A 26,605-nucleotide genomic window follows, 5' to 3' on the forward strand; every position below is an offset into this window, starting at 1 on the left:
TTTCTAACATTTTAGGGCCTCTCGTCTTCAATAGAGAGAGCCTTCCTTATTATTTTTCCAAATTGCAGCTCTCTTGTTAATGATTAAAAGGTTGTGATTAAGGTAAAATCGTTGATAATTATTAGTACTTGATAATTTAATATCGCGAATTAATGTCGCGAGTTGCAGTAATTACCTTGTCCTCCTTGCTCCTTGTTGGGCTGATTGCGTCCGTGACCTTTAGCTTCGTATCACATAATTGGGGTAAAAATAACAATCAAAAGTTGGCTGCTTCGTCTAAGGCGGTCCAAGCTATATGTAACCCTACGGACTATAAAGATGCATGTCTTAAAAGTCTAGCCACGGTCAGGACCGATGACCCTAAGGAGCTAATTAAGGCCGCATTTGTATCCGCTAAGGCCGAGTTGATTGATATTTCTAAAAACTCGATGGTCTTAAAAGAGCTCGAAAAGGATCCTAAGACGGCTGCAGCTGTTAAAGATTGTAAAGAGCTACTCCAAGACGCGATTGATGATTTCCAACGTTCATTCGATGAAATTTCAAAATCTGATATGACTCAAGCTAATAGTGCACTAGAAAACCTTAAGATATGGCTAAGTGCTACAAGAACGTACCAAGAGACGTGTCTAGATGGTTTCGAAAATACCACCGGGGATGCGAGTGTAAAGATGAGAAAGGTGTTGCAAACGGCCATGGAAATGTCTAGCAATGGACTTGCTATTGTTAATGACTTGTCGTCGTTGCTTAGCAGCCTCGACATTTCTTCGTTTAACAAAAGGAGATTATTATCAACTCAGGTGTAGTGACAAAACCATGTTATTAATTATGGAGAAAATTCAAGTTTATCACCAATTTGTTTATGAAATAGCAAAATTTTTAAATAAATCAACAACTTTCTAGTAAATTGGGACTCACAGTTGTTGATATAATTACAAAAATGTCATGTTGACTGGACATTTTTGTTGATTTATTTAGGATTTTGCCATTTGATGAACAAATTTTGTTTATCAAGGTGATAAACTGGGGCTCCCTCTTAAATAATTTGGCTTTTTGAGCATTCTTCAAATCATATATTACGCTCAATAATTTTTTTATATTTTCTTAAATGTGTCATGCTATTTAGGTGAATAGACGTCTCTTAAACGATGATGATGGGGGAGTCCTCCTCCAGGACAGCGAACAGGACCGAAGGAGAAGGCTTCTTACCACGGTTCCAATTGTAGGTCATCACAAGGGTGAAGTCTATCCCGAATGGGTAGATGGGTTTCGACGTAAGCTTTTGGAAGCCACGACCTTGGACGATGATTTGAAGGCGAGGGCAAATGTGGTGGTGGCTCAAGATGGGAGCGGAAAATATAAGACAATTGAAGAAGCCTTGAAGGAAGTTCCAAAGGAGGGAAAAGAGAGTTTTATCATTTACATTAAGGAAGGAGTTTATAATGAATATCTTGTACTTTTCAAATGGATGACTAATGTTGTAATGATTGGAGATGGCCCAACTAAGACAAGGATTACTAACAACAAGAACTTTGCTGATGGTACCAAAACATTTAAGACTGCTACTTTGTGTAAGTGTTCTAAACTCATGATTTCTTCACCCTTTTTTTAAATTTCCTTTGCCATAAATTGATTATTTGGCATAAAATGATAATAATAAAAAAAAAAGAATATTATTTGGTTAAAATGGATAGTTGAGATTATTTATTTTTAATTAATAATTTTAATTAAATATCATGTTTTAATTATTATATATATTTTTTATTTTCAGAATTTAAAAAATGGTAAAAATAATTTCTAGAAGATAAAAATATATTTAAAATAATTAAAAAATTATTTTTTATTAAAATTACTAATTACGAGTAAAAATAAATCAAAAAACAAATAATCTCAGCCGTCTATTTTTAAAAAATGGTGGTAGTCAAAAGTCATAAAACTACATTAGATACGCATAATACGAACTTATAGCTCAGTTTAAGAATAGAATTCAAACTAGGAACTAGAAATTGAGGACAAAAATGCATGAATAAGAGAAGATTGCTTCTTTAAATTTATTTTGTACAATGTACTTGGTATTAGTATTGAGTTATTGATTCTCCAACTAATAATTTGACATGATGCAATATAATGCAGCTGTTCTTGGAGATTTCTTCATGGCTAAGGACATTGGAGTTGAGAATACGGCAGGAGCAATTAAACATCAAGCTGTCGCATTTCGTGCACAAACAGATAAATCCATCTTCTTTAATTGTCACTTTGATGGATACCAAGATACTCTCTACGCTCACACCTACCGCCAATTCTACCGTGATTGTAGAATCACAGGAACAATCGATTTTATCTTTGGTGACGCGGCTGCATTTTTCCAAAATTGTACCTTTGTTGTTCGCAAACCACTTGAAAACCAAAATTGCATTGTAACAGCCCAAGGCCGAATGGAGAGGCATCAACCAACCGGAATAATTATTCATAGCAGTAAATTTGAATCCGACCCCGAATACTACCCTGTTCGAAATAAGAACAAGGCTTACCTAGGAAGACCTTGGAAGGAATTTTCAAAGACAATTATTATGGAGTCTCAAATTGATGATTTGATCCAACCTCAAGGATGGTTGCCTTGGGAAGGTAATTTCGCGCTTGATACTCTCTACTATGGTGAGTATAACAATGTTGGTGCTGGCGCGGGTTTGGCTGATAGGGTTAAGTGGCGCGGTGTTAAGACTATTGTTTATGATCGCGCTAAGAAGTTCATGCCACCAACACTCTTTTACAATGATGATTGGATTATAGCTTCTGGTATACCTTATCAACCAACCTTGTCTAGTGCAGCTGGTCCAACCTCAGGTAAATTAACTCTACTAAGGAACTATATATCACAATGTATACATGTAAAATCACAACTATCACAAAGTATACGTACAAAATTTAACCTAAGGAAATGCATGAACGAAATTAAAATTGAAGATAATAAAACGTAGTGATAGTTTTATTTTTCTTGGGAAAACATTAGTATAATTGGTTTTACCTTTGTATCATATACCATTGTGTTTGGAAATACAAAAAAATATTCTTAGGTAAACCTAACTCTATGTACACCCGAGTGCATGTAAGATTTTTTTTTTTTTTTAACTAACAACTAAGCTATTGCAACTTCTATTTGTAAAGGCATAGATGAAGATCCAAATGCACCAGCAGGAGCACCATCCTCCTTCCCCTACGAATCTTCGTCAAGTAGTGGCACCACTTCTCATGGTGGATCATTATCTTCAAGTGGCTCTACTCCCTCAAAATCCACCCCATCAACTTCTGAAGGTTCATCAACACCAAGTGGCACTTCTTCCCCTGACACGTCTACGAAAAAATCTTCCCATGAATCTTCAACAAGCTCAAGTATCACTTCTTCCACTGGAACACCTTCCAAAGGATCATATTCATCTACTGAAGGAGGACGAGGAGGAGGAGGAGGAGGAGGAGGTGGTGCATTATCTTCTCAAGAAAGTGGGACAGATGATTCACCTACTACTACTACTACCACCACGGCCACAACCACCGCCACCGATGCACCTACACAGGCAACACCTCCGGAGGCGGAACTCACGACTCCAAGCCCAACACCAGCTACTAGCCCAACTTCCCCTTCATTTGGATTTCAATTCACAACCTTATTTATTCCGCCAATGTTTAGGCAAAAGAAGCCCAGTCCTCCAGCCTCTAGCCCAAGCCCAAGTGAAGTAAAGAAGTTGAATACTGGCCCATTAAAAATGGGTGAACTTGAAAGAGTGCTAATGTCAAATGAAGAAGTGGAGCTTGAAAGTGAACTCACTACTCCCAGCCCAACTCCTCCTCCTTTTGAAGCCCAATACACAACCCTCATCATTCCTCCAATGTTTAGGCAAAAGAGGCTTAGAGCTCCAGCCTCAAGCCCAAGCCCAAGCCCAATCCAAAAAAAAGCAAAGAAGTTGCCGCATATTGGCCCACTAAAAATGCGTGAACTTGAAAGAGTGTTAATGTCAGATGAAGAAATGGAGTTCGAAGATGAAGCAAGTAATGATGACATGTCAGGGAATGTTCCTGATGGTGATGAGCCAAGCCCAGCTAGGGTTGAACCCCCAAGCCCATCTACTTCACCAAGCAGTGTCGTCGTTAGCCCAAGTGTTAGTCCAACAACATCTACTAATGGGCCTAGCCCAAGTCCAAGTTCAGAGGAGGTGTCTGACTGGCTTCCACCTGCTTTGGCACCCGAACCCGGGCCCGTTGATGAAGCTGATAAAGAGCCTCCTATAACTAGTCCTAAACCTAAAACCAACTCTGGATCTAAGTCTAACATTGAGTTAAGTATGTTATTGAGTGGGGTAATTATGTGGGTTGCTCTACTCATATGAATGGATTTTAAATTAGGCCTTTATTTGTAGCTTATATCTCTTACTTTCTCTTAAAAGCTTTTTGATTGTTGTTTTTTGCGTTTTTCTTTACAAGTTTATGACCTTTATTAGCTTACATTGATAAATTTTTAGAACCTATTGTACATATATTATGTTACTCCTTTCGTTTTAAAATATAAGTCATTTGAATGTTGATCCTTCATTCTTCAATAAATGCTTAAATATATAAATAAGAGGAAAATTAATAAAAATTTAGTGAGAATATGTCAAGTAATTTACAGTAAATATTACAAAGTTTGTAGAAAAAAAAAGTTAAAGATGGATTTGGAAATAGCAAACTTGCAACGAATGTTGACACACACGGGTAGAAAACTAGAAACACAACATCTACGCATCGAGATGGACTTACTAATCTAACAACTATTTCAACAATTATAAACAAACTTCTTCCACTGGTAACTTGGGGGATCCGTTATTGGGGGGTTGACATTAGAGGTGAAACTAATGCGAATTAAAATCGAACTAAACCGCAAGTTGAATCGAATTAGAAATACGGTGCGGTTTTTTTTCTAATATGATTTGGTTTGGTTTGAGAAAAAAAAATTACGGTTTGGTTTCGGTTTTAGGATTTGAAAAACTGAAAAACCGAATTCCAAACCGAAATATGTCCCATATCCAAATTATAAGTCTTATAAGACTTAGGCCCTGTGTAGTTCACCTTAATTTTGCTTATTTGAACTTATCTGATCTGATCATATTGTCTGATTTGACCAAACTATGACCTTAAGTGTACGATAATCTGTAAGGAAAAAATATATCAAATGGGATCTTGTTAGATTCGTAATAATGGTATTTTATTAATGTGTAATTTTCATTACGAAATTAAAGATATATAGCGATAAAAAATTGCACATAAAACGATGATCTGATCTAAACTTATTTTTTCTAATTTGAACTGATCTGAACTTATTTTTTCTGATATGATCTGACCTGAACTTATTTCTTTTGAAATAAGTAAAAATAAGTTGAACTAAATAAGGCCTTAATCACTATCATTACTTCATTAGAAGCTAGAACTTGTTATTTCATTATTTGCTATTTGACATTTATTGGCTTTATTTTTGGATAATCAAACCCAAAAAACAAGTTTTTTGAGTAATTAGGCCCATAAAAGTTGCAAATTAAAGCCCCAATCACTAGGCCTAAAAATTGCGGTGTGGTTTTTTTTTTTTTTTTTGAAGGGAAAGATAAAATATCATTAATTGAAAGTCATACAACATCTACAATAAGCATTATAGAAAAGTAAAATACAATCTAAATTAATCAAGTAAAATTCCTCTTTAAAGAAACTATGATGATGAGAAACTAGATCTGACGATGAAGCACAGTCCCCGATTGTTCGCTGAATAATGCAGTTTCTGTGAGGGAGTCCATCTTCTTGACATAGTTTTGGGAAGAAAATTCATTACTTAACCATGTCGATCGCATCCTCAATTCCAACTCCAATTGCAAAATTGTACGAATAACAACCCATGAATCCAATCTTTTAGATAAAACCCTAAAAATAAATTTCAATCTTCCATAAGGGAAGAGAAGAAAGACAAACACCAAACTCTCACAAAAGGAGAGAACAAACCCAAAAATTGGGAAGAAAACTCTCATAAAGAGAAAATAAGGAGGATTATTAATGACTAAAAAACAAAAAACAAAGGAAACAAAGAAAGAAATGGGGCTTACCATCATCAAAGAGATGATGATGGTAGCCCCTTGCGGTTGTCAAAGATTTTAGGGTTTTTTTTGGACAGGGAGAGAGGAAGAGGCGAGAGAAAGTTTTTAGGTAGGCTTTTACTTGGTATATTTCCGAACCTTAGAAAAATTGAACTTAAAACGATGTGGTTTGGTTCGGTTTCAATAGTAATATGGTGCAGTGTGGTTTGAAAAATCTCAAAACCGAATTAATATGGTTTGATTTCGGTTTGAAATATAAACCACACCGCAAACCGAACTTTCACTCCTAGTTGACATAGCTTATTATGCCCAAAAAGCTATTTGTAAAAAGCTAATTTGGGAGCTTTGAGCTTTTTCAAAGAGATGATTTAAACTTATAACAATATGACTATTTTATCCTAAAGTTGTTAATAATTACTCCTAATATTAATATAGTACCAAACACTTTTTTTCAAATAGTTTATTCTACGAGCTAATAATCAAACTAGCTAACAGAATTAGATAGTCAAATCAGTTATTACAACTATTTATTATCAATATCAATAAAAAAGAGGTATTAGTAATTTTGAGCTATGTACAATATGTTGAGGTATCATTTAATCATTTTAAAGTATTACCACTAATATAGTAATATACAATAAATAAATCTTTATCATACACCCAAGTTATTTAAAAGTTTATTAGTTGTTCTACTAGTCCATGAACCCTTGGCCTTTTTTTTTTTTTTTTTTTTTTAAGGTAAGGAAAAAAAAACTCTGACCGTACCTCAACCCTCATGGTTTTTTAACAGTGAAGGGGAAAGAGTAAGGGATCCCCACTTCAAAGTGTCTCTAATAGGGATTGAACCCCCAACCTTAAGGTTGGAAAGTACACTCTTATCATTAGACCAAAGTTAGCTTGGTTGAACCATTGACCTATGGTTTCAATAATCTTAAAAGCCACCACCAGAGCCAAAGAGGACTAGTATAAGTGTTGAAGAATAAACAGTTAATCACTTTATAAGGCTAAGGGCTACTCCTCCTATGAACGATTTCCATCAATATAGCTTAAATTAAAAAAATTTCCCTGTTTTCTTCGGTTTAAAAAATAATTCCCAAAGTATTGTCCACCTAGGATCGGATAAGATTTTAGTTTATTTTTTTAAAAAAAATTTTAAAGTAGTAAACCCGCTAACGTCGTTAGCGGTTTAAGGAGTAAAACCGCAATCACTAACAACGGTTCTTATTCTTTTAATAGTTACTCCCAATTCTTCTTTTCCACCTCATTTCATTCTATCGACAAAAGTACTATTTTTTATTTTTTTAAAAAAAACAAAAAAAAGAAAAAAAACAGAGCAACGTTACAAAAATCGATTACCATTGTTCTCTCCTCCATAGCGTTTCATGACGACCACCAGCTTCTCACCATCGTAAACACACTGCGTTGTGGCCTGGATTCCTTCCCCACCACCTTTTCCAACCTTAATTATGTTTACAGTGTTATTTGGTTTACTTGGAGCATTATGCCTTGGTTTTTTAATTTTGAGTAATTAAATTTGCCTTGGGGAAATTAGGTTTAGATTTTTGAGTAATTAAAGTTGCTATGTTATTTGGTGTACTTGGAGCATTATCAAGATTTGTTGTATGCCTTTTTCTTTTTACAAGGTAATATAATAAGCATGGAATACTGATAAGTGTCATTCATGACACATTTTAGGGTGCTTTTCTCCCTTAGTTTTAGGTTTATTTTGGTCATTCTTGGTTATTTCTAGTCCTTTTATTCTTGTTTTAGTTAATATTGTCTTAGTTTATGTTTTTAGGCCTTAGTTGTGAATAATGTGCTTTTTGTTCGGGTTCTAGCTTAATTTGCGTGCTTTTCTATGTGATCTTTCACTCTTTTCTCTCTTGGTCTATTTGTCTAGGTACTTGCCACGTTCCTCGATGTTGATGATCCGAGAGAAGGCCGAAAAATTGCATAAGAAGAAGCCTTGAAGCCAAGAAGCAAGCAAGAGCAAGCTGCCCCGCTCGGCCACCGCAAGCTCGGCTGCTCCCTTTTTCTAGCCTTTGCAAGTTCCTGGAGATGCCTTGGAGAAGCTGCTACCACGGGCGCGGCTTTCTGGGTGTTTTTCGATCTTAATTTCAGGATTTCCTTCTTTCTCTTCTTGTAATATAAATAGAATGATTTCTATTGGGTTGAAAGAGAATAAAGTTTTTACATTCTCTCTCCACTAATTAGGATTAGGCTTAGATTAGGAGTTTCTCTCTCTAGTTTAGGAGTAGTTTTGGAGAGAGAAAGCTTGGGATTTTGATGGAGATTTGAGAGCTTGAATAAGCAATTTTGTGGATTCTCTTCTCATCTATTCAATGAGCTTTTTTTTTTTAACTTTCTCTCACATTTATTGCTTTGTTTAATTCTTGTTTTTGCTTAATTCTTTGTTGATTATACTAGGTAATTAGTTTACTTGTTTGATTCTTGCTTTAATTCTCGTTTTACCTTGTTTTCCATGTTTTTCTTCATTATGTTTGCTTAGATTTTGTTCTAGGGAAATGGATGAAGGTTATGAAGAAAATTGAGTGATTGATTGTGATTACTGATGAGTATGCAATTGATTCTTGATTCTTGTGTTTGGATGATGCTTACATTGATTAGAATCTTTTTAGCTAATTGATTCTGGGTTCTTAATTGTGCTTTCAACCAATTGTGCGGAAGTGAGTTGATTGAGAGTCTAAATTCTTCTATGCCTATGCTAGGCTAGTTACACAGGAGTGAATTAGCTTAGTAGGATAATTAGCATGCTTAATTGCGCGAGAGTGAGTTGAGTGTGTTAATCGTTCCTAATTGAGACCATGATCATCTAATTACAATTTGTTGAATTCAGTAATGTAATTGGATTCCCCTTTCCCTAATATCTTGTTGATTGCTTTAAGTAGTGTTTTAGTTGTTCTACTCTCTATCTCACAACCTTCCTACTAGTTTAATTAGCTCAAACTGATACACTTAGTCCCTGTGGTTCGACCCTAGCTTGCCACTATCGAGTGTAACTTGATAGAGTAAGGTTAGGAATATAAATTGTTGATTTGATTTAGGATAGTAGACACGACCTATTATCCGGCGATCAAATACTACTCCCACCGTCCCAATATATAGTTTCTGTTTGTGTTTTTTCAAAATATTTAAGAAATAGGAGAAGAAAGTGGATGAAGTGCATTAATAAAGTGAAAAGTACAATTATAAACAAAAGTTAGAGAGAAAAAATGGAAAAAAGTACAAGGCATGTGTAAAATTCAAGGGTAATATAGGAAGTACAATGAATAAAATTAAAAAAAGTGAGGGTATAATGGTTTTTACATATATCCAAAAATAAAAACAGGAACAATATTTTGGATCTCCAAAATAGGAAAACAATAATTATATTATGGGATGGAGGGAGTTGTTAATATAAGTGGCAGGGAGTATAAGTTGAAATCGCAAACTACAGAACGGCTTCCATTGAAGTTAAAATCGCAATTTGTGATAGCGGTTATAAACCGTAAAATCGCTATCGTCGATTGCGGTTCTTGGTTGAACTTAAAAAAAAAATAATAAAAAAAAAGGGTAGTTAACTAATCTAGACAATACTCTGGGAATTAATTTATAATCCAATGCAAAGTGGGAAATAATTTTGGATTGATCAACTTGGAAACGTAATTGTTTTGGGATGAAACCTCTTTTATCTTGCGAAATCTTTATTGAGTTGCGGGTGCGGCGCTAGAGCTTAACAAATAACAATCTGACAACCCAATAAAGCCGTAATCGAGTCCAAACCCCAAACCAAGCAAACAAACATAAGAAAACCCCCATTCCGGCATCCCCTACCTTTTTCTCGCATCATCCTCCTTTCCTCTCGCACAGCTCTTTGACTCATTCAATCATGGCGGCTTCGCCATCGACGGCGACCTCTTCCTCCGACACGTCATCGATCTCATCGTCTTCTTCCTCTGACAGAGATAGAAGCCGCCGTCGTCGACGCCGCCGCAGCAGTAGCAGCAACCGCCATCGCGAGTCCCTCAAGATCCGGAAACCTAAATCTCATTCCAAGTCTAAACGACGTCGTCGTCGTCACTCTTCTTCCGATTCTCATTCCTCTGATTCGTATTCTTCGGATGATTATAGGTATACTTCTCCTTCCTTTTATTTTCTCAGCTGTATTTGTTAAGTAGGTTTTATTCTGTTTTATTATTTTTAGGTTTTATCGGTTATCTTATCGTGTTTGAATGATTTAATTGATTTTTTGTTTGTTGTTTTATCACGAAGACTAATTGTTTTGCAATTGATGATATTTTTGTGAAATATATTGGGGATTTTGTAATTTATGATTTTAATATTATAGGATTTACATTTATTTTATCAATTATCTCATATTTGAGCTGCAATTACAGAGATTTTGACTAGTATTTGATTCGTTAGCTGGTGATGAATTAAGTCATAGTTTAAAAGGACTGATTGCAATAACATCTTTTTTGTTTACTCGTGTGGTTGGGGAGGTATTAAAGGTGAAGTAGTATTGAGACGAATAGAGATAGTAGCTTAATGCCGTAAGAATTGTGAACCTGCTGAATCGGTGAGATTATGTTGATTGGCAAAGTTGTGATCGATACGTTGCTATCTGTAGCCATGAACAAATGAGGTTTTCAGATGTGAATGTTAAAAGCTCTTTTTGTTTTGGAAGTCCGTACATTTGATGATTTGAGACGAATAGAGATAGTATTAAAGGTGAAGTAGTATTGAGACGGATAGAGATAAAAGCTAATGCCGTAAAAATTGTGAACCTGCTGAATTGGTGAGATTATGTTGATTGGCACAGTTGTGATCGATACGTTGCTATCTGTAGCCATGAGCAAAATGAGGATTCCAGATGTGAATGTTAAAAGCTCTTTTTGTTTTGGAAGTCCTTCGTACATTTGATGATGTGAGAACAGAAAAGTTAGGTTTTGTTATTAAGGAGATGTTCTCTCTAATACGATGAAAATACAACCTTACCTTCTTACTCTTATATCCTGTAATCCCCTAACTCTCATTCATTCCTTATTGTCAAACAATTGATTGTGTTAGGAGCTGTTAAAAGTGCTTACTTCCCAAAACCAAGGATGAATTTGGTAACAATTACGCAGAAAATGAGTGATGCAAAAACCAAGTAGTGTCATGTCTTCCAGAAATTTAGCACACCATATGTTGTATTCAACCCTAAAGGAAAATTGATTGTACTTATATTCCTAGACGTTGAATTCGTTATGTGATACTTTGTCCTCTTTCTCTCCTGGAATTTGTGACCTGGTATCACTTACTCTGACTTCAGATTCTATAGAGTATACTCAACAGTTAACGTCCATTGGCTAATACAATTTACATGTTTGTGTTAGTTTCATATCTTTGATCTTATGAGAACGGCTTCAAATAGATGCTTACAAGCTTGAGAAGATATTTTCTGTAAGCCTTTAAGGAGTTAATGTATTTCATGACTTGTAACTTGCTTGAGAAGTTGAAAATCATATACAGCTCAGAAAGTAGTGTTGTCTTTAAAATAGTAGTTTTACTATTAAACACCTGTCCCACTCGTATCTGAACTTGAGTATGCATATGTAACAAGTATGACAAGAAGTTGGAAGGTTGCATTTGGCTTTCCTCCTTTTTGTGTCAATATCTAGTTTAGAGCGTCCAACTTTCATGTTATGGCCTAGCACCTAAGTATATGACTGTGCTACTTGAACTTGATAAAAATTCTCAAGTGATGTAGCTTTCTTTCATGTCGGTGTTGCATTCATGGAGTTGGGTATGGGTTTCTGATGCAGGCAATCACCACTTGGTCATGTTTCAGGCTTGTAGTGGTAGCTTGTGGAACATTTTGGAATTCATGTTATACAACTAGCATTTAAATTATGTGAAACACTAATTTCTCTCTTAGTATGCAAATTGATGGACAGCTGGTGTTCTACTATACATTGATGGAACTAATTTGGGATTAGCTAACTGATAAGAGAATCTTAGTGACTTTGCTTGCATTTCCCTACTTGGAATCCTGGATTGGCTTTTTCTTTACTTAGATCTTGTATGTAATGGAGGCTTGACCATTAGACATTGCTGTTTGCTTGGGTCATGTTTAGATTATATGGTCTTTTGCTAGAAATCTGTAGAGTATATGAGGTTTGCCATCATTTACTTCAATATTGTTATCGAGTATCTTATACAAGTGGTGGGTCTTTATTGCATTAGTTTTTATGCATTCTTGAATGTTGTGGGCTGCTCCCTTGTATTTGTTTAGTCGAATTTTGACTTGATTCCTTGGCTACATATCTCTTTCTGCAGTATATTAAACTTTTTTTTTTTTTTGGAACTTGAGTAGCTCTTCTGAGAGTGAGCGTGAAACTTCAAGTCGCTCAAGAAGACGCAAGCATGATGACAAGCCAAAGAAGGTAATTTTAATACCGGCTTGCGTTGCATTCTTTTGGGAATTTTCTTAACCAAAAATAAAAAGGATCTATATGGCATTTTATGACCTGCTGTTTTCTCAGAACAAAGGAAAAGACAAGGATAAGAGTCATCACCGTAAACGACACAAGCACAATAAAGAGGTAGGAATACACTTGTCTCACAAAAGCATTTACTTTTAATCCCTCATTCAAAACCAAAATATTTGTAGTGAATGTGAAACTAGTGACACACTTCACACAAAATGTTTTTTGTTGATTAAAAATTTATTTTACTAGTGTAGTAGCATTTTGACATATTCTATTTATCATCTTTTTTACTCTGACACTCTTATTGTTACTTGCTCTTCAAAATTGGAGCTGGGATCTATGACCTGATGTCTGGACTCTTGATTGGCTTGTCTGGATGGTTTTTTGGTTCGGCTTTCTCCTGCTTTTTGGAGCTATATGCAGAAAGAGCAGGATGAGCGACGGAGTAATGGTCCTGTGCAGCTATCCAAGGTAAATAATGCATGTGTTGTATAACTAGATTTCTTGTTGAAGCATTTTGTAGCTGTTTTTTTTTATATTTATTTTTTATTTATTTTATATTTTTTTTTTATAATACCTCCGACTCTCATCTTATGTGCTTGTCATGCAGTTTTTAGGGCGAGATAAAGATGATGGTGTTCGTCGAAGTGTGGTATCTGGAAAAAAGGTAACATTTCAGCTTGTTTTATGAAGGGTCGAGCTCTCTGAAATGATTCTCATATTATGTGTTGTTACTGCTGCTACTTCCCGCAGATACAAATGAAGCTTGAAAAATCGAAAGAGGACAAGTTTGCAGAGAATAAGCGGAACGAATTGTTGAAGTTCCTGAATGCCAGCTATGATTGATTACCTTGGGCCCTTGGGGTCTCTTTGAGGTCCAACTTACACTCATTATTAAGCAAGTCAAGGTTCTGTTCAAGCTTTATAGATACAAAGCATTGTGCTTGAAGTTCTCAAGCTTTTAAAGGCTTGAATTTTGCAATACTATTTGCTGATTACACTGTCGAATCGTGCCTTGATTGTGTGCCCTAGTAATGTCTGATGTGCTGTGTTTTGCTAGTTAACAATTTTTTTGAATTATTGGGGATTTCTTCGATGCAATTAAGTTTAATATGTAATATTAGTGGTATTATTGTCCGTATTTTTTTTCCTTTTTTGTGGTAATTGGATTTCCTTATTACCAGTCAATACAGTCATTTTTTTTTTTTTTTGAACTTTCATATGGCAAAGATCAGCAAATTGGAACAAGGAGGAAATAAATAAAGCCAGAATGTGTTGCTTATGAAATTACCCACTTTTTTGTTAAAAAATCGTTATCCCAGTGTTTTAACTGGGGATTATCTTCAAAGCCTTGATCACACATAAGATTATAACCTGAAAATTGATTCATTTCCAATAGACCTCCTTTCTCGATCCGTGATCCGTTGCCCCCTCCTCCAGTTACCTCCGTTCTTCGATTCTTGCCCCTTTCTTTACCTTCCCTTAGTTGTAGTTGTTCGCTTTCCCCCTTCCTTGTATTGTGATAAACTTCAAAGTTTGTACAAAACTTGATTCATCAGAAAGGGGAATTATAATTAGGGTGATAGAGTTTATTACAATATCCATTTTTCAATTTTTTATAGTGGAGAAAATACAAATTTATCTTCATGATAAACAATATATGTTTATCATGAGGGTATAATAGTCAATTTACACATTTAAATATGGGTAATTTTGTGATTTTATGTATAAAATAAGTTCACAATTAAGCATAGATTAACGGCGTTAATGGAGATGTCGGTGGATTTGAAGAGGTTCAATGGAGATTTTAGAAACTTTAATGGAGAATTCAAGCTTAAAGGTTGCATCAATGGAGGAGCCCGTCACCCCTACTCTTTGGGGTTCACCATACCCTTCATTTCTCCCTTTTTCTTATGGTTTTCGTTTAATTTGACGGCAAAGCCGTTAGAAATGGTGGTGGGGATGTCGGAAGCGGTGGTGTTGGCATAAGGCGTGTGAGGATCGAGAACGAAGAAGATGAAGCTTCTAGTATGTATATGGTGGTGGACATGGTTTACTGCAATTAGAAAGGAGTAGTAGCATATATGAAGAAGCAAGGAGGAAGAATAAGATAATCTCCGTTATCCCAGCTGGAAAGCACAAAATAAAAAAAATATAATATTAAATTAGTAGCATAAATTCCAAAGCAAATATATTACAATCTTGCCATTAGATAAACAAGTTTTGTTTATCATCAAGATAAATGGGGATTCCCTCTTTTTTATAGAGAAAATAACAAAATTGATTCATTGATAAAAGTTACCAAGCTAAGCTTAGCTTTTTTGAAAAGGTGAACATTTTCTATTCTAAAGGTTGGAGGTTCAATTCTCGCTACGTGCATTTTGATGAAGATAATCCCCTTATTCTGGTAGGACTTGACGACTTGTATGCAATTTGCTTACTTATCTAAAAATTCTTTTTTTTCAAAAAAAAAAAAATGCATTACAGTTAAATTCAATAAATCCTTCACTTTAGTAAAGTCATGATCGTTGCATATTGAACAATTTTCATGCCACTAATCCATGATCATAAATGATCATTAATTGATGCAAGAATTTTATCCATTGGCGAAATCTGAAAATAGTCCAACATATTAAATCGATATTGTACATTTTAATGACATACTCCGTAATACACTAAAAAGACATGTACACTAAGTAGTAAGTAATACAAGTAGTTTTCAACTGATGTGTAACAGAGCTTTAAATCTCTTTTAAATTATTCTTAATAGTCAAATTTCACATTTATTTATCTTTCACTTTTTTCTTTACTTAAGCCTTCGTTGTCCTCTTTATGAGCCCTACCATGAGGATTGTACTCCTCAAACTACATGCCCCATACATTATTTAAGGATCAATTTTACTCATGAATAATTACATTTATAGAAATTCGTATCCCAATCTTTCGGTCTTTATATATTATCTCTTTTTATTTAGTTCTTAACACGATACATTGACACGCATGAGCATAGGCGTTAGGCCCGTTAACCTCTACATACTCGATTTTATTTAGCATATATATATATATATTGTCTACATTTTTACTTGTACAAATCTTGTGCAAAACGCTATGAGACAAGTATTTTGAGACAAAGGAAAGTATATACAACTCTCAAGCCTATGTATAAGGAATCAAAAGGGAAAACAGGAAAATATCAATATTCAAGTTGAATCAAATATATATAATACCAATCTATAAATAATTGACAAGAAGAGCTAAAAAACAAACAACAAGATCAATTTCTTTTTAATAGTAGAAAAAGATTATTATCAATTTAGAAAATGTATTAAATGAAGTAACTACATGCCTACATATTCTCAAGGGAGAAAAGGAGTAATGGCATCATTATATGACCACTCAATTGCAATCAAGATCATCACACATTTAAAATGACAAGCCATTCAAAATTTCAATTATCAAACTGTTTATGTATTGATAAATTAAATGCAACATTATTCTTTGTCGATCAAGTAATCAAATCAATATAATGTTATTTAATAAAATACTTATGATGTACTAGCATACTAACATCACTGTTTGCCAAATTTTCCTATGCAATTACTTCCATCGTCTTAATATACATGCATTATTTCAAAAGACATTTATTCTGAATTAATTAATCACAATGCATATCGCTAACCACACTTAAAGATTAATAAACCTACAAATATAGGTTGATGAACCAAGAGTACGCATACTAATCATCAAAAAAAGTCTTACCCAAGTAGCGAAAACTAAAGGCTTTATTACTCCATATCCATATACCTAACCTTTAATTTGTATTTATAATGCCGTTATAAATTATTCGGATAACAATAATAATAATAATAATAATAATAATAATAATAATAATAATAATACTTCGTAATAAATAATAATAAAAATAATAAGTTACTCCTTATACACCTAATCCTATTATTATTTTCTTGTGTTGCATTGAAATCGCCATTATTTCAACGTCTAATCTTAATGAATTATTGCTGATAGCTGAAGGGTGACTTAGAGTGAAAAGGAAGAAAATAGTGTAGTATTGTTACGGACATTATAATTACCCGTCCTAATTCTCCATCCACCAAATTGTTAGAAATATTTGCTACTTGCTAGCTAGCTAAAAGTGTGGCTTTGATGATGACGTGATAATAATACTCGTATAACCTCTGAAAAAGTAAAAATAATTAATTAATGCTTCATATTTTATGTTATTAAAATTATTTTATATATGTCTCATCATCTATATTTACTTTTTTTTTAATAACAACTTGTTTAGTTGTTGTTTATAAATTATAATTATAGGAATAAAATAATGAATTTAATTATAATTTAATAATCAGAGTACCATCTTAATAATATGATAATATTCATAGTAATGCAATCTCATCCTCAAATTTAGAACATTATGAAACGAAGGTAACTATAGAGTAGCTAGTTTCTTATCTCCAAGCACCCTGTAGCAGAGACCAGAGCCTTGAGTACATCTGAACCAAGGTCCGCCGTAAGATGAGAATTGAACCCTAGTCTGATCCCCAAGAGGCCAAGATGAAAGATGACGGAGAGCGAGTTGTTCTCAACTAGGCTACTACTCCTTCCAATTATTTTTGTTCTTCCTATTTGAATTCTGTTTGTGAGACCAAAAATTAATATGATCTGAGACGAATGAGAAGGATCCAAGGGAGTTATACATGCTCCTAAATTCTAGATTCTTCATTTGTGGCATCCAAATAGAGTATAAGATTAGACATTTCTATTGTTATTAATAATGTCACCATCTTGAAGACAAAGAAACATAGAAGCTAAGCCAACCCCTTAAAGTCAGGTAGGGTTGAAGGAATGAGAGTCAACTCATTATTATCAGTGCACAGTAGCAAGTGCACCTAATAACCTCCTCTTCTCATAAATTTTCTTTTATAAACACATGCACATTAACTTGCACTGCATCATACTAATAATTTTGCATGAAGATTCAACAGGTGTCAAAGAGAAAAACAATAATATTTGTATAATATACTCCCTCCGTCCAAAATTATCGGCAATATTTGTCATAAATGGGTGCTCTCTATTATGTGCTACAAATTTTTTTTCTTTCCTCTTTTAGTAAATTTTAAAGAAAAGACCATCTTACCTTACTTTTATTTTGTAACTTTATTTAACATCTTTTAATTACACTCAATTTTCCACCTTTTTTTCACTCATAAAAGGGGCCCTCAATTTTCCACCTTTTTCCCCACTCATTTTAACTCACCCAAAAACAAAAAAATAAGGGACCACTTCTTTCCCTCCCTTTTCCCACTTAATTAAACCCACCTAAACTTAATTAAACTCCACTAAAATTTTTGCCTAGAAGTCCGCAAAAAAGATGTTTGATGCAGATAATCGTAGACGGAGGGAGTATATATATATATATATATATCCGTTTTTTCTTTTACTTACAATACAACACAGACTCATATGATGAAGTTTAAAAATGAGATTAGATAATATAAATGAACAAATAAATAATTTTGCATTGCGTGATGATAATAATTTTGCATGAAGATTCAACAGTTGTCAAAATATAAAATAAAATAAATAAATAAATCAGCAGCAGTCAGAAACTCAGCAATAATTAAAGTATACTTTTAATACGATCAGTGGTTGACCAAAGTTTACGTGTGTTGTGTGGTTGTAATTTCTTGTGAATATGAGCCTTCAATTAAATTCTTATCAGTTTTCTTTTTTTTTTTTTTTTTTTTTTTTTTTTTTTTTTTTTTTTTTGCAATTTAGAAGGGCCTCATTTTCACTAAATCCTACCGACCTAATTTAAGGAATTAAGTGGGTGCAGAAAATTCAGGGGAAAACAACCTTGGTTAGTTTACCCATATAACGTACAGTGGGCTGATAGCTAACATTAATTAATAAGTGATTCATTTTAACAAAAAGGTGTGTTATTCATCTAAATATCATCACTCGTACATTTTATTGCTTTTTTACGTGACTTTATGTGGTTATATGGAGTAGATTACTTAGTGAGTAGCTATAGTGCTAGGCATAGACTGAGCCTGCACGAGAGTCTCGTATAAGCATGACTTGTACCTAGCCAAATCGGCATGATGAGCGTATCACTTCTCAATAAGGCACAAAAGGTATGTCGGCATGGGGCATAGAATGTGTATGGACATTATTTTTAAGATTTGACATTAGTCAACTAGCCAACACGATAATTTTTTACCAATTTGCAAAAAAATTACTCCGTATATAACAACACGTTAATTTTTTACCAATTTGCAAAAAAATTACTTCGTATATAAAAAAATTAAGGAGCTCATTAATAAGATACTTGACCAAGTTGTATATGGGATTCGTTCATGAAAGATCAACATAAATTTGGCATGACATGACTTTTTCTGGATATGTCCCACATATGGCAGCTAACAACTCTAGGTTACTATAATTCTTCCCAAACAATAAATTGAATCATTGGAACAAAGTAAATCACCTAATTATTTGTGTGAGCCTTGGGTGAATTTTCCATAATCAAACAATGATGATGAAGAAAATGATGATGATATTTTAGTCGATATTTGAGTTTAACTTTGGCTCAAGTTTAGGTTATTTAGGTTAATTTCAAGTTTTAATTTGCTTTAATTAACTTTCTAATTTTGTCTTTTCGTATCGAATTTGCGTCCATGCAAGGTCATTTTTTTGCTATGTGTATATACTAAACATAGAGACATATGTATTGGAATCGGCAAGATGTACTTGGATAGTTCATTCCAACTGATATAATATGAGTTTGGCCAAAAATCTATTGTTTTGACCACTTTAACCAAAGGCCTCGATTTCAGATATCTGACCTCCACTTGCTATAAGAGTATTCTGATACTCAAAATATGTCCCTATTTAAACCCAGATTAGTCAAGGTATAATAAGCTCTGGATTACATAACCGAGTTTAGTTACCTTAGCAAAAAAAACTATGGATTCCATCCCAATGATTTCCCTTGGGGAAATGTTTAATTAATACTTCGTATAAAGTAAACAAAATTTAAATATTGGTTGGACTTTGCCATAATCACAAGAAATTTGCACCATTTATGAAGATATCTCCCCATGCTCCCACCGGTCTTTATACTGCACTATATATAAGAATAACATCCATAGCTTTCAGATCACTACTCACAAGAAATCATACTACTCCCAACTTTTCTCATAAATGCTTTTCATAAATTAATATTAACCTTTTTTTTTCCACAACTTTCCCCAAGTACACTACTACTAGCTCCTATCTATTTCCACCACCTTTCTCACTTATATGATCAAATATACATAACACCAACGTTACATAGAACCCTTATAATATTACACAACAAGTCATCCCTCTTATCATTTAGGCAATTTATCGCAAACATACACAGTCAATCAAAATGGGAAAAACATTCGATGAGATCAAACATACGACGGTCCAAGTAAATGGCATAAACATGCATTTTGCTGAAAAAGGTGAAGGACCAGTTGTACTACTTCTTCATGGTTTTCCAGAGTTATGGTACTCTTGGAGAAACCAGATTACTGCCCTAGCATCCAACGGTTACCATGCAATTGCCCCAGATCTAAGGGGTTTTGGTGATTCTGATATTCCACCTTGTAGTTCAAATTATACTTGCTTTCATTTAGTTGGGGATCTTATTGGGCTTCTTGATCTACTTGATGTGGATCAAGTCTTGCTTGTGGCCCATGATATGGGTGCTATGGTGGGCTGGTATCTTTGCATGTTTAGGCCCGATAGGATTAAGGCTTTTGTCTCTCTTTCGGTTCCGTTTCGGCCTAGGAACCCTAAGTTGAAGCCCATTCAAACTCTCAGAGCTTTTTTGGGTGATGATTACTATATGTGCAGATTTCAGGTTAATTCTCTCCCTTTTTCTCTTTTACTTAGCTTCCTTCTAATTTGCTTAATTGTTATTTTTTTATTCATGAAGTTTAAAGATAAGTAACTTGACTAGCTAAGCTCACTAATACCTTATTGTGTTCTCGACTTTTCCAGCTAAGTTTGTAACGAGACATAAGAAAAAACAACTTTACCAGCTAAGTTCGTAACAAGACATAAGAAAAAAAAAAAAGACGACTTTACAGGCTAAGTAGCAATCAACATACGTTTTCTATTCTGCCTTTTTAAAACAATATACATTTTAATGTCAACTAGTTTGTTCGATTAAGTGGTCCCATGGACTTAGTCTTTGTCAATTGATATATTTCTAAAATAAGCTTTTATATGAACTTTCTAAATCGTTCACTTAATTGAATGAACCACACATTAACTAGCTAGGCAATATTAGTGTATAGTGGCCACTTATCTCATAAAACCGAACTGTATTATCGAATATTAAAATATAAAAAGATAGAGAAACCACAATAATGTTGCCAGGTGCCAACCATGAGATGGTGATGCATAAGACTTTTTAACATCTAAATATCATGGCTATTTGTATGCTACATTGCTACCACTTTAACTTCCACCAAATATTGGCTAACAACAAACTCCCTTTAAGGCTTTAGCATACATCCACTTTTCAATCGTAGTAAAGGCTAAATGACTAACATGCTACTTATGATTGATTGTAATTATTTCTTTCTTGTATTCTTGCTTCAATAATCAATAATCTTTATTAAATGTATACACCATTCCTTTGAAACAAAAGTGGTAAAAATTGTTATCTTACTATCCCATGTACTATTTGGTTATTCAAACCGCATGTTGAATTTTCCATTAATTGATACTTCAACTTTTATTTGAAAATTCGTGGTCCTACTTCTATCCTATATTATCTAGGAAATATATTAAATTTTTACGTAAAATATCAATACACTATTACTGCATACGAATTACTTGTTTTATGATTATAAATATTCAAGAGAGGTGGGGGAGCCAAGTGCAGAATCATTTCGGGTGATGTCCCATATATATGAAGCTAGTTCATGAATGTGATATTAATGACATTAGGCAATTTGGTGCAACCGGTTCAATCCGTGAAACTTGAACTGCGTTGCATGGGCTCCATCTCTGCTACTTCAACCCCATTTAGAGTAAGATTATGTCATGCGTGCTAATGTGCTATCAATGCATGCCAACCAAGGCAGCTCAATAGCAATTGCAATGTCGGTTTTTATGAATTATTCGCTACGTTCCTTAATGTTTGTCGTATAATCTAACTTAACTTTTTTTAAAGAGTTGTATTGAGTTGATAGGTAGTTTACCCTTTAACATGTGACAAGGAAATAACGTAGAGAAATAGTATAGGAATCATGCATGCAAATCAAGAAGAAAATTGAGACAATAGGACAGAAGGTAGGAATAAAATGATTCTTAAGTTAAAGCGTTTGTCAAACTAATTCCTACAAAATTAAAGTTGTCTCCAAAAGTAAGTAACCTTGTATAATAGTCAATGATTTTTTTTTTTTTTTTTTCATTGACATGATGATTAATACTTTTATAACAAAAAGCAAACTTAATTTTGAGAGAGACTTTGTTTTCACTAAGCATTATATAAGAAATTTGACCACTCAAACAAAGTATATTTTTCCTTATTATATACGAAGTACTTATTTATCGAAAAAAAGTTTTCTAGTAGGACAATAAAAACGAAATGGATAGAAAACAAAGTTTGATTGAATTACCCCTGTTATAATAGCTGTCTTTGAATTGTAATTTTGAACTTGACCAAATAAATAGGTTTGACCACTGGTTCAATTGTTGAGTCCTGACTATGTATTTATTCTGCTGTATAAGTAAATACTGTAACCTCTGTAAATAATACAACCAACTTCTTTATTGCATACTCAGACCAAAAAAATCTTCCTTCTTTAAATAAAGTAAAATATTTTCTTAAAGCATTTGTACCTCATATTTGGGGTCAATATTATTTTTACAAAAATGTCAACCCACTTGATCTCAACAATTAACTACTCTGAACTACTCCACCTTACTCATTTAATTTCCTAATATTATATACTTTTAAAAACGGTCGTAATATATGCGATTTACTCATTTAATTTCCTAAAATTATATACTTTTCAAAATGTTCATAATGTATGCAATTATAAGATCGGGGTTGCAAACATATAAGAATTATAAGAATTAAAAGCATATAATAAAATCAGTTTAAATGCATGACAAAATCATATTTTGTAATGATTGATTTATGTTTAATAGTTTTATCTTTGTTTCATTATTAGTTTTGCATATATTCTAATTATATTTGCATTAAATACATTTTGGTGAGTGTTTAAGCCTATGCATTTAGCTATTTAGGTGTGTGTGAACGTCTAATTTGAATTATTATCTTCGAATTGCAAGTTGTATGCAGGATGATTATTGAATTTTATGTGTTTTGCATTCATTGCATACGGTTTATGACTAATATGATGAACATTCATCCATATGTGCTGTCCAAGTCTCAATTCGGCTTTTTATATTAAAAATAATAAATATATAAATAAGTCTCAATAATTTGGTTTTAAGTTTATAAACTTACATTCTTCTTGAATAAAATGATTACTTATAATCATACAAATACAAATCCGTAAAACATTTCAATGGAATACTTTCATATAAAAAAGTACAATACGAAGTATTAAAGAGCTCATAACGAGTTTAAGATATTTATGATTCTAATGTATTACGAGCTCAATACGAAGCATTAAACAATGATCTTGATGTAGTCTTATGGATTTTGACTAGCACAATTTTTTAAAATGGACGGTTGAGATTATTTATTTCATTTATTTATTTTTAATTAGTATTTTTAATTAAAAATAATTTTTTAATTATTTTAAATATATTTTTATCTTCCAGAAATTATTTTTAATATTTTCAAAATTCTGGAAATAAAAAATATATATATATATATATAATAATTAAAAAAATAATTTTAAATTAAAATTACTAATTAAAGATAAATAAAAAAAAAACAAACAATCTCAGCCGTCCATTTTAAAAAAATTATAATAGTCAAAAGTCATAAGATTACATTAGAATTTTCATTAAACATAAGGCGACATGTAGCATGTTCACTTTTAATTATATGTTAACGACGTTAAAATGCAATAAGTTATCTCTATCTTTTATTGCATGTTCACCCTTAATTATATGTTCACGACGTTAAACATGCAATAAGTTATGCAACAAGTATAATTTGTTCTAAGTAAAATCTAAATTTTCGTCGTATCTTTTTAATTGAGAGGATTTTCGTAGTAGTATAACATTGTCTAAATTTGTAGGAACCTGGAGATATTGAAGCTGAAATAAAAGAATATGGTGTGAAGCATGTCCTGAAGAAAATCCTGACTTCACGTGATCCAGGTGCACCAATGCTGCCCAAAGGAAAAGCTTTTGGTGACTACCCTGATAATTCTATAACCTTGCCTTCTTGGCTATCTGAGGAAGATATCAACTACTATGCCTCCAAATATGAACGTAACGGCTTCACCGGTCCTTTAAATCACTACCGGAATTTGGACTGGTATGGTGACCTCAAACTCGATTAATGTTTTCTATTTAATCGCACATTTGAGAACAGAGGGAGTATTATAGTTTCTTGAAGATACAAAATATTGTCAAAAAATAGAAAGTGAGACTTGACTACGTAAAGTTTATTATATCTGATTAATTTGATTGATATTTGATGCAGGAACTGGGAGCTGACAGCGCCTTGGACAGGCGTGCAGGTGAAGGTACCAGCGAAGCTAGTCGTGGGAGACTTAGACATGGTGTATAATATGATCGGGGTAAAGGAATATGTGCACAAAGGAGGGTTCAAGAAAGACGTGCCTTTGCTCGAGGAAGTAGTGGTTTTGGAAGGAGTTGGTCACTTCATCAACCAAGAGAGAACTAAGGAAGTCAATGAGCACATAATTGAGTTCTTCAGCAAGTTTTAATCTTTAATCTTGGCTCTTGTGTTTCTTATGTACGGGGTGGTATGTACGAAATCCTTTGTTTAAATGTAGTATGGTTGATGGTTCTTCTGAACCTTTTTATCGTCGTGTGTTTTCTCCTAAACAATAAGAAACTCTAGGTTCAATGTTATGTTCTTGTACACTAGAGTAGAGTACTCTTATTGTAGATTTGCAGTACTAATGTAAAAATGTGTAGTTTAATTTATTCATTCTACTGGTCTAAGTGGTCACTACTATTAGTCCTATATGGTATATTAAGTTTGTGTTTACATCCATCCTTATACAAATGTCTTTGATTGTAATAGCATTGCCACTGTCACAATGCAAGTTATTGCATGCACAGCTCCAAGAATGAGCTCTCCGCGCCTATGCCAGCTACCATACCAGACAGATAGATGTAGGTTGGAAAACTGAAAAATCAAAAAAAAAATTGAAATGTTGGCTGAATTTGTTTAATGTATGTATAATGCTGTGACGTGTTAGGAACACTGTTTTAGAAGCAAAATTCGCTCCCATTATGGTGCAATCGGAGATGGAGTTGCCCCCCAAGATTTAACACAGCGATCTCCCTTAATATGCACTCAAAAAGAGAGATTAGGAACTCACAAAAATGCTCAGCTGTAACTACCGAGATAATCAAGCCCACGCAAATAATCGTGGAGGAATATCAACAACCACACCAAACCACATCACATGCGTGTTGGGACGCCCCTTTTTAACCCACAACAATAGGGAAAACACTTCAAACATCAAAGGATAAACATTCACATTTAAACCATGTAAAATATACTTCTCCCACCAATGTGGGACAAAACACCTTTCCTCCAATATATAAACAAGTAAATCCTTCCTTATCCCACTATGTGGGACAAGGGTTTTCCTCCAAAACAACAAAAAACTTTTCTTAGCATTTAATTCCAACAACACACACAGGATGTCTGCAGCTGGCATATATGCCCTCCACACATGCGCATGTTTGGGAGCACCATCCTCTTGTTCTTGTTGAGTCGATGCAAAACTGTATTAGCCTAAGTATTGCATTCAAAAATTTACTCTATAGTCTATACTTCGTATTAAGTACTAGTTTTCCAAATGAAGAACTTTAAATCTGCTAAAACAATAGGTAAATCATTAGAGAGAAACCTCCAGGGTTTTAAATACGTCACTGGCCCAAAGCCACAAGCCTAAGTAGTTCTGCACTCGACTTCCATGTAAAGCTTATAAAAACAAATTCTGGAATTTCGTGGTGGTTAAAATGCAGTAAACGTTCTGAAAGGATTAAAACAGAATGCAGTTTTAGGCGTTATTCTTCCAACCCCTTTCTCATCACATCCCCAATAATCACCTCCCACCTGCCAGCACAAACTACTGCACTCCTTCACTGCCATCAACATCTATAGTCCAGTACATCACCATCACTGAGAGAACACCACTGCCAAAAAAACACCACAACAGACCATTGTCGAAAAAGCAACATCATAGGTAACAGTACAGCTGCAACAATACATTCATCTCTACTTCGCCTCTCCTTTCACCCATAAGCCATAACATACTAGTAGTATACATGGTGTACTGAACCACATACAGAAGATAAGAAAGCTACTTGAGCTCACCTAGTCACTTCTTAGAGTTTGGATAAATAGGAGGAAATTTATGATGTGTAAGAGAATGGGACAAAGTAGATTGATGATGCTCAGATCATACAATGAAGAACTGTGTGTGAGATGATACAGAAATGCAGAGACTAACGTGGGGACTCTGGGGAGGAGGGAAGCATGATCTGCAATGGCACTGTTGAATTCAGTAACATGAGCAGTAATACAGTTAAAAATTACCAGTCATAATAAATACGAAATTTGAAGAAAAAATTTAGCCCTCAAATGAAACCTCAAAACCTTTCCTGCTTTAACTCCCTTTACCCATCTTATCCTGTCCATTATCCCAATGCCATCTGCAACTATAATTCAAATTTCGAAAAATAGCAGCTCGGGCTAATCAGCTATTAACACCTCACGTTAGCCAATCAAGGCAATAAAGCAGCAAAGTAAACGGAAACAAAAGG

At 33.8% G+C, this 26,605-nt stretch overlaps 3 protein-coding genes across 3 annotated transcripts; all 3 read left to right on the plus strand.

The window, feature by feature from the left end:
- Positions 1–4,575, plus strand: LOC110736046 (probable pectinesterase/pectinesterase inhibitor 21). Its single transcript, XM_021916200.1, has 4 exons — positions 1–797; positions 1,124–1,568; positions 2,131–2,841; positions 3,163–4,575. Exons 1-4 carry the CDS (start codon positions 153–155, stop codon positions 4,377–4,379), a joined length of 3,018 nt encoding a protein of 1,005 aa, XP_021771892.1. The 5' UTR covers positions 1–152; the 3' UTR covers positions 4,380–4,575.
- Positions 4,576–9,746: 5,171 nt separating this feature from the next.
- Positions 9,747–13,785, plus strand: LOC110736827 (protein FAM133-like). Its single transcript, XM_021917144.1, has 6 exons — positions 9,747–10,238; positions 12,466–12,535; positions 12,635–12,694; positions 13,004–13,051; positions 13,191–13,247; positions 13,334–13,785. The coding sequence occupies exons 1-6, from the start codon at positions 9,997–9,999 to the stop codon at positions 13,424–13,426; spliced, it is 570 nt and encodes a 189-aa protein (XP_021772836.1). The 5' UTR covers positions 9,747–9,996; the 3' UTR covers positions 13,427–13,785.
- A 5,957-nt stretch (positions 13,786–19,742) lies between these two features.
- Positions 19,743–24,818, plus strand: LOC110736828 (epoxide hydrolase A-like). The gene is made up of 3 exons (XM_021917145.1): positions 19,743–20,495; positions 23,869–24,110; positions 24,279–24,818. Exons 1-3 carry the CDS (start codon positions 20,019–20,021, stop codon positions 24,523–24,525), a joined length of 966 nt encoding a protein of 321 aa, XP_021772837.1. The 5' UTR covers positions 19,743–20,018; the 3' UTR covers positions 24,526–24,818.
- Positions 24,819–26,605: the final 1,787 nt, after the last annotated feature.

This window comes from Chenopodium quinoa, unplaced genomic scaffold (assembly GCF_001683475.1).
Source record: "Chenopodium quinoa cultivar QQ74 unplaced genomic scaffold, ASM168347v1, whole genome shotgun sequence".
NCBI classification, from domain to species: domain Eukaryota; kingdom Viridiplantae; phylum Streptophyta; class Magnoliopsida; order Caryophyllales; family Amaranthaceae; genus Chenopodium; species Chenopodium quinoa.

Bases quoted from the DNA above. Each gene is read 5' to 3' on its own strand.
- LOC110736046 (XM_021916200.1), top strand. From the start codon at position 153: ATGTCGCGAGTTGCAGTAATTACCTTGTCCTCCTTGCTCCTTGTTGGG. The intron at 798-1,123 runs GTGTAGTGACAA...CATGCTATTTAG, and splicing joins GGAGATTATTATCAACTCAG to GTGAATAGACGTCTCTTAAA. The intron at 1,569-2,130 runs GTAAGTGTTCTA...AATATAATGCAG, and splicing joins ATTTAAGACTGCTACTTTGT to CTGTTCTTGGAGATTTCTTC.
- LOC110736827 (XM_021917144.1), top strand. From the start codon at position 9,997: ATGGCGGCTTCGCCATCGACGGCGACCTCTTCCTCCGACACGTCATCG. The intron at 10,239-12,465 runs GTATACTTCTCC...GAACTTGAGTAG, and splicing joins TATTCTTCGGATGATTATAG to CTCTTCTGAGAGTGAGCGTG. The intron at 13,052-13,190 runs GTAAATAATGCA...CTTGTCATGCAG, and splicing joins GTCCTGTGCAGCTATCCAAG to TTTTTAGGGCGAGATAAAGA.
- LOC110736828 (XM_021917145.1), top strand. From the start codon at position 20,019: ATGGGAAAAACATTCGATGAGATCAAACATACGACGGTCCAAGTAAAT. The intron at 20,496-23,868 runs GTTAATTCTCTC...CTAAATTTGTAG, and splicing joins ACTATATGTGCAGATTTCAG to GAACCTGGAGATATTGAAGC. The intron at 24,111-24,278 runs GTATGGTGACCT...TATTTGATGCAG, and splicing joins CACTACCGGAATTTGGACTG to GAACTGGGAGCTGACAGCGC.